Source organism: Struthio camelus, chromosome 1 (genome assembly GCF_040807025.1).
Source record: "Struthio camelus isolate bStrCam1 chromosome 1, bStrCam1.hap1, whole genome shotgun sequence".
Lineage (NCBI taxonomy): Eukaryota > Metazoa > Chordata > Aves > Struthioniformes > Struthionidae > Struthio > Struthio camelus.
In genome coordinates, this window is record NC_090942.1 from 77,249,989 (window position 1) to 77,258,443 (window position 8,455).

The window sequence follows — 8,455 nt, forward strand, 5'->3', positions numbered from 1 at the left end:
TATTTCTTCGCTAACACGTACAAAAGATAGCTAAGATTTAATGAGTTCCTAGGCTAAGCATTAGTACACTCACCATCTCCTCGAAGAGATACTCGAGAGCCTTTTCTAGGCAGGTACACCTCAGTCCAGAGGAGAAAGGTCAGCCTCTGCAGCTCCCTCGAACGAATCCTCCATGTTGCTGTTTTGCTGTTGGAGAGCTTCCACCTCCCTGTTTTTTTTGTTTCTTAGGATTTCATACCTTTCCTTTTCCTCCTGGTGACTCCTTGAGCCAGCAACAATCCCCACCTCAACGGTCCTACCTACCTTATCTCGCTTGGCTCTGCTCGGCAGACTTTCTCACAGCTTAGCAATTTCTTCAGGAGTCTGAGCCGAGGTTACGCAGCTGGGCCGTATCAGAGCTAGGCCTTGGATCCTTGTAACGCCAGCAGCTGGACCTCTGAGGGAGGGGTGGAGGGGGTGAAGAGAGAATAGGGTATGGTATGGACACAAATGTGTTTTGAAGTTTTCTGTTGGCTCGCTGTAGTTCCAAAAGGTCAAAGCAGAAAGTAGTCCTATTTCGCTTAGTGTGTATGTTCCTGTTAAATGGCTGAGAACGTGGGGAGGAGTTTTCAGTGGTAGAGACTGAAACTAATCTCAACTAATCCTACAAGACTAGCGCTAGAGGCAACTTTTCACAAAACTTCAAGACGAGAATGAAACAACTTAGATAGAGTATAAGTTGCTGTCATCATGGCCTTCTGTTTTGCGACGCTGATAATACTCTTTTCCCAATATTTCCCTCCTCTCTTCGATGCAATACTTTTTGCATCGTTACGCAAGTGATGGAACAAATTTTAAAAAACTCCTCAAATTCCTGATATAGGATACTGTGGCAGTTGTATTTGCGGTTGCTTCTATCTGCCTTTATTGTAATATTTTCTTTATTTTTTCCTCTCTTTTCAGATTTTGTACTGACTCAGAAAATAGAATTGGTAGTAATGGAGTAGAGGAAATAAAGAGTCATCCATTCTTTGAAGGAGTGGACTGGGGACATATCAGGTATATATCCATTTTACATAAAGAATAAAAGCCATGAAAGCAAGGGTTTCCTGCGCTATGATGGCAAGAATAATTCTTCCCAATTTATCTCTTATTTTGAAAGGCAGTTACTGCCAATTAGTGGGTAGGAGCCAGGGTTTGTAGGCCTTGCTGACGTCCATAGATCTGATCAGAGTTTCACTATCTCGAAATGCCTCAGATTGGCCCAGAGTGCCTGGGATGGAAAGAAATTGTGGTAGGGTGGCTATGTTATTCCCGACTTACACTCTGGTATCATCAGACAGCTGCTCTTCCAGTGGGAATAGGCTTTGCAGCTACTTCTATAACAGACTTTATTATAATAGGGGCAAGAGAAAAGCAAACTGTATTCTCAAAATACAGGGGAAATGGATGAATGAAAAGGAAAGGCAGCAAGCAGGAGTAAAGCGCCGGGCATGTCTGTACAGCGTGCTGCAGATACTGCACCCGAGTGAGCTGGTGTGTCTGCAGAGCGTGGGGCAGAGGCACTGAGTCACCTCAGAGCAGCAACCTCGGTGGCCTGATCCTGCTGGGCTCAGCCCCGTCAGAGGGCCCTGCCGAGGCAGCTGCACCAGTTCTAGCATGAACTTGCGCGTGCCAGATGACGCCTTTAAAGTACTCTTGAGCCCCCAACATTTTCGGTTGAAATAATAACTACTATTCTGCCTACTATTTAAGGTTGTGAGGTAATCCTCCGTTTGCAGTACTACAGCTCTTTTGTACGTGAAAATCCATACTGTGGACTTGCTATTACCTCGTCCAGCCCGTGTACTTCTCACTTCCTCTGGTGCAGGAAGCCTCATGTAACTTTTCTTGGTGTGGGAGACACTAATTAGCAGCAAGAGCAGTAACATACCTGCTCATACCACACTTGACAACCTGGCAAAGAGGCTTCCCCAACTCGGCCCAGCAGCAGATTTAATTGTAACTGTAGTAATTACAGCTGTAATAAACTTAGTTGTAAATTAATAACTTTCCCACAGTGCCGTGTTCCAGTTTAAAATGCTTTCGTGGAGCAGATCACTTAAGCAACTTTTAAAAGCCCACCTTCAAGCTTTTTAGAGAACTGCCTGATTGTTCAAGTAACACAGCAGTACTGTGTCAGAGTCGACTCATTTTGGATAAGAGTTACCGGCAACCGAGAGCTGGAAACGGGAGCTACATAGTGGAGAAGTACTTGGAGGAGTTGCAGGCTGATGGGTGCTGGATTTGTAAAGCAAAATGTCTAATGACTCCAAATGCAAGCAAAATCCTGCTCGGCTGGATAGGCTGGATCTGTGAAATGAGGGTAACCACAGTGGTTCTTGGTAACAACAAAGATCATAGCGATAGCTCTATGGTGAATTACTGTGGAATGCAGTTTTAGCTAGTAGAAAAGCATGCTTTTCCCCAAGGTTGCCAAGAAAAATACTAATGCTAGGAAACCAATGAATCTCTCCATGATGTTGGAAAACACACCAGTCAGATTCTGATGGACTCAGTGGAACCTCGTGTTTTAAATAAAAGGGGTGTTGTAACTATAAAAAGCTAAGTTAAACAAAACTGGAACTTAATGTGTCTTTTCCTAATATTCACTCTTCTTGGATTTATTTCCATGTGTAGGGAAAGACCAGCTGCAATTCCTATAGAAATCAAAAGCATTGATGATACTTCCAACTTTGATGAATTTCCTGAATCTGATATTTTACAGCCAGGTGAGAACGGCATTTTGAATTTCATATTTCTATCTATGATGTGCTAAAATACTCTATGGATTATTTTTTTGTTGGTATCCATTTTTCTGATATCCAAATCCAGGCAATGTATAGGCTTGATCTAGAGATTTTCTTTCAAATATAAGCTATGAACTCCTATATATATAACCTATGAACTCCTGTAGCTTCTGCTTCCATAGAGCTTGGGGTGGGGGTGGGAGGGAACCCAATAGATTTTAACTGCTAAGTTAATTAGTAAAAAGGGTTTACATTTATTTTCACACAGTGAACACAGAAAACAGTACAGTTTTCTACCATATAACCTGCCTAACCAAATTCTCTTAAAACATTAAAAATCGAAAGCAAATCAGTACATAATAACTTTTGAGTTTTGAGCCAGACATGAATTTTAGCATATTTGTGGGCGTAAATTTTAAAGCAGATGAATAAGAGCCAACTGTAAGTTATTTAACATAGTGATTTATGAGCTTCAGTGGCTCCACAAGTCATTTAAGTGTCCCTATCCCTGCCCTGACCCCGAAATGGATTTTAATTAACAATGAAGTTTGTCTTTTTAAGGCAAAAGCAGTCAATCTCCAGTGCCTAAGGTTAGGTATATAAGTCTATATTTATGTAATGTGAAGTATATTGTATTGGTTTTGGCATTTCAGACACGCTGCATCACTGAAAATGTTACTGTACATCTAGATACCTAATATGAACTTGTACACCTATATTTTTGGCACCTTGAGTTGAAAATATTGTTACAGAACTCTAAAAACAACCACCTGAACGCTAAATTTAGAAGCCCGCTGTAACAAATGCCAGTGTTGAGCATGCCAGCCGTGATGCTCGTTCATAAATAAAAGGTGTCTAGGTCTCCCGCTTGCTGTATGAGCCTTGCAGAAGCTGTAAGCAGGGAGGAAGTCCTAGAAGAGCGAAATGTGCGTGATATATGTAGTTCTCTTGGGACGGTTGTCATTTTTTCTTCTCTTTATGCTAAAGATAACTTTGTATGTATATATGCATTTGTTGTGCATGAAGCATCCCAAATGTTATGTTTTTAGCGATTATGCATCTCATGGTAGTAGTAGAGGTTCCTGTCAGGGAATGGGAGCTTGTTATGGTGTGCACACATACTAAAAAATGACACTTTTTCTGCTTCAGAGAGATATGCTGAACTTATAACTCTGATCAGACCAGTGGCAAAACACCCCACTGATCTTAATAGAAACAGGATTTCTTCATGGGATTCTTGATGACTCGGGAAATGGAGTTCACATTTATTTCAGTGGCACGTGAAAAGCCCTCTCATAAGTAGTACTGCTCTTAATTGCTTTGTTTGCTTGTTTGCTTCTATTTCTGAATTCCAGTGCCAAACACAACGGAACCTGACTACAAATCCAAAGACTGGGTTTTCCTCAATTACACCTACAAGAGGTTTGAAGGGCTCACACAGCGTGGCTCGATCCCTTCCTACATGAAAGCTGGGAAGTTGTGAAACGAAACACGAACCCACAAAAGAAATAAAAATACAAACCTCAGGTAGCTGCATCACCAGACCCGCTTGGCGTTAGTTATCAATACATTGACTCTGGTGCGCATCAGTTTCACACGGAAATTCTACAGGATTAGGATTTCTAAGACTACTACAGGAATTAGTTGGCAGTGCCAGCTGGCTTTTTTTTTTTAATATTTGAATATTTTTGTTAACTTTATTATACAAAGGTACTGGAATAAAAGGAACGTGTATCCCTTTGTAACTGCACTGCCTATGTGTGTATAACGGTTAATTATGCCTCCCTGTACTGTGGCTTTGTTTGTACTGTAAACCATCTAATCCACCCAGGAGTAAAAACATATCATTTTATGCAGCATTGTTATTATACTGCTTACCTGGTGGTTTTTAGATATGCAGTATAGAAAACCATTGCCCATATTTGCAAAATTCTCCGAGCGGTTGTTCAAGGGCGTTCCAGTTGTGGTCTACAGATACCCCATGAGCATGGCAACATGTGATTATTGCAAATAGCAGTGTCCTGTGGGGCCTACTTGTACCCTGCCTCGTTCCTCCCCACTAGAGGCCTTTAGTAGCAGATGATCCCTAATCTTCTCTTTTTTCCTTTTTCCCCTGTGTGTGACACTGAGACAATCTCTGTGACCTGCTTAGTAGCATTTCTGCTTCAAAGTGTAGTTACAGGTATTTCTGTTTAAGATGATGGAGCTTTATACCTCTTAGCAAATTCAGAAGAAAAAATGGAATCTGAATAAAAATGATAAAGATTTTTTTTTAACAGAAAGGAAATTTTTTCCTGAGGAGATGGCAGAGTCTCCAAGACTGCATTCCTGCCTCTGTTGTAAGTCAGATAGACTTATTGCTATTGAGAATTCAAATAGCTTTTTCTGTCTCTGTGAAACATCTATTCTAGAAAAGTGATTAAATTGCTGCTTTTACTCCCCCCCCCCCAAGATGTTCCATGCAGAAGGGATCCTGTCCCAGCCTTTTCTTTTCAGCATATCCCATAGCAGCTGCCTCCAAGCCAGAGCAAACGGAGCGCCCCACTAGACTTGCTGTCCTGCAGGCTCCACATTCTTCCAGCGCCTCTCGAATTTGGCCCACAGGGTTGGAAGGGATCAGCTGAGTCTGGAGACCAGCCACCAGAAACCACAAACAACCACGAATGAACTCGGTGGAGCCTCTAAACGCTGTGTTGTCCAGCGTGTAGGGTGGGGACAAGCTGACAGTAGGTACGGGGCTCCTTCTGCTAGGTGCACCAGCAGCTTGCCATCATGTGGTTGCTGGCAAATTTATCTGTAGCTCTGGCTGTACTAGCGCGTTATTTGCAGTGCGTAGAATCTGTCACCGTACAGTGGAGATCTGTGATGTCCTTTTCTGGTTAGAAAGGAGATTTACAGTAATTGAACAACGCTCCTGTAACTGAACAAGCAAAGTCACTATTGCTGTCTTCCTCCATCCTGCAGTTAGCCTTGAAGGCTAGTGAAAGGCACTCCAGGGCCCCCCAGGAAGCACAGCAGCTTTTGGTGTGTAGTAGGAAAGACTACATTAGACTTGTCTCTTTTTTTTTTTTTTCCTCCTCTCCCTCAGCAAAATTGAACCAATTATTTATAAAACCATTACAGAAATATTTATTACTGTTAGGCACCATGACATGAGCTGTTCTGAATTGTCTGTATGCTTTCAAACACGCTGAGGTGTTCACCTGTTGCACAGAAGTCCATTTAGCAGAGAGATTTCTGTGCGTTGGTGGTTTACTGATGTGTGTGTTGTTTTCCCTGATCCGAAACTTGCTAAGTTCAAGGGCCTCGGTTATGTCTTTCCTCAATGTTTTGTCTCCCTTCAAACATCTAGCATCTGTTTATACCACTTTTCTGTGAAAAATGTCAGTCTTCAGTTCATCAAAGAGGAATATCCAGTGCCTCAAGGCCCACCCAGTTTATTCGCTGTTATGTCAGAATATGGCTAAGCTAAATTTTTGCCTAAAGACTTGACTTATATGGGAACAGCTTATTATCTCCTGTTTTTTTTCTTCCCTAAACTTACACTAATTTACACCCTTGATGGCTGACAGGACAGGACAGGGCAGGATCCTTCTGAAATTCTCCCCAGGCTTTTAGCCTCGTCGACAAAGTGAAAGTCACCTAAAACCATCCAAAGACCGTCCAAAAACTGTAACTCGCTCAAATCAATGTTTATACTCTACGACTTCTTTCTACCAGTGGCCTAGCACTCGTAGGGTACTATTTTCTTGTCTCCCTGCCCGAGGGATGATCCAAGATGTAAGCCTGGCCCCAATGGATACTGCTATTTGAAAAAGATTTTTTAAATTTAGTTTTAATTCCCAATCTTGTTTGTGGGGCTTATGTGCACTGGAAGTGGAATTCCTGTGAACAACACATTTCGAAAGACCACAGTTACCCTATTTGTGTAATAGAAAAAGAAGTCTTTGCTTGAACTTGCCAAGACATGATAAGTTTCATGGAAACTGCAAATGCTCAGTAATATTGGTGATTTTTTTTTTCCCCCAGTGGGGTTTAGGGAAGGGGAGAAAAATATACCTTTAACTTAAAGCTATCTATTAAACAGCTATATCTGTACATATTCACTGGTTTACAACCTTGGAAAAAAGCTCAACCCTTATATTCATAACACTAAAGATAATGTGCATATAAAGTTGCGAATGATTAATCATATCAGTGCTCACATAGGAATTAACATCTTTATGGAAACAGCCTGCAGCCTATATAGCAAACACTTCTGTATTGCAATAGTTGATTTTTTCTTTTTTTGAAAATATGGCATTATTTTAACCAGTAAGTTAAGTTAAAGACAATATTAACTGCTGCTTTTAGAATGATAGAATTTTTTTAAAAGTAAAACTGTGACACTGTAATGGATTGAAGAGAACAGAAGGTTAATCTACACTGGCTTTCCAAAAAAAAGGTGTAACATATCTTTTGCTTCATTGTTTTTGTCTTATTCTTTTGAATGGCTGTTTTTTCCTTTGGTGATGTTTGTCACCGTGCCATTATTTTTTCTTATTCTTGGAGTACCAAAGATCCTGAAATGGCTTGATGATTGCAAACATGTGAAAATTTATTTTCTGGAAGTATGTTTTGTTAACTTCTGTTAAAACGTGGAATTGTGTATGCAAATTGTTCTCGGAAGTTAACCTACTCCAGCAGGGAAGTCTTGAGTGCATCAGTGGAAGTGGTGAGCCTGAACCCAAATTGTGGATCTGAATACCGTGAAATGGGGAAAGAAGTTTGGACTGCAAAACACAACTGAGCTTTTGCACTTGGTTCCATCTCTAATCAGCGCGAGTGAGTGGCCTGAGGTCCAGGACATCAGCGGAGGTTGTTTCCTGTGCGAATCGAGTTAAGAAAATAATTTGCCAGCATTCAGAAATCACATATTGTTGATACTGCATTTGCACTGTTAATTTGCCTTGCTGGAGAGTTATATAAGTGTTATTTTTATAGGTCAATTGTTAAAACACCTGAGTCGTTGGATACAGTATGGGATAATAGCATCTGCTATAGGTGAATGCACCTAAGTGCAAAGGGGCTTGCTGAAAGCTTTCCACACTACTAAGATAGATGGGCATAAGCAGTACAAAGGGTGTTGTGTGGGCTCCTTATAGCGGGGTGACTTTCCTCCTCTGCAACAGCAAGCAGGGAATACTGCAGTTTAGCCCGGTTATACTCTTAATGCTTAGGAAGTGCTCTCACTTTTTCAATAATATGAGCAATTACAAGCGTTGTAACATACTGTACCTTGTCCTTTTAATGTTGATATATTACAGCAGCTCATTCTTGGAGTCTAAATGGCAACTGCTATATTTTTTCCTAGACTGTTTCATTAGTTGTGGTTGGGAAAGTTACATAGAAGCATTATAAAAAATTTATATGAGGCTTTTTACAGCATTTGAAAATAAACATAGCATTCTTTTTGTAAACTTGCAGTTTTTATTTTATTTGTTATGCCAGTGTACTTTATTATTTGAAGGGCCTGGATTTGTTTCTCTTCCAGAGTGGTAGGTGTTTAAAGAACTGAGACACTATGTTTTGTGTATTCTCACCTTGAACTCCGCTGACAGGGTCCGCTGCTCTCCAGCAGAATATTTAGAGGGTAAGAATTGCCCTGACTATACCAGCTGCAGTCACATGAGGCTAGGTCTAAAGGG

At 40.9% G+C, this 8,455-nt stretch overlaps 1 protein-coding gene across 2 annotated transcripts in view; it reads left to right on the plus strand.

Annotated features, from left to right (window-relative positions):
* The window catches only part of STK38L (serine/threonine kinase 38 like), a 51,772-nt gene extending 43,545 nt beyond the window's left edge, over positions 1 to 8,227 (plus strand). For both annotated transcript variants that reach the window (XM_068950128.1, XM_068950136.1), the window contains exons 12-14: positions 943 to 1,038; positions 2,659 to 2,750; positions 4,124 to 8,227. In XM_068950128.1, coding sequence (XP_068806229.1) covers positions 943 to 1,038; positions 2,659 to 2,750; positions 4,124 to 4,251 — 316 coding nt within the window. In that variant the 3' untranslated portion in view covers positions 4,252 to 8,227. The remainder of the gene's footprint in view (positions 1 to 942; positions 1,039 to 2,658; positions 2,751 to 4,123) is intronic.
* Positions 8,228 to 8,455: the final 228 nt, after the last annotated feature.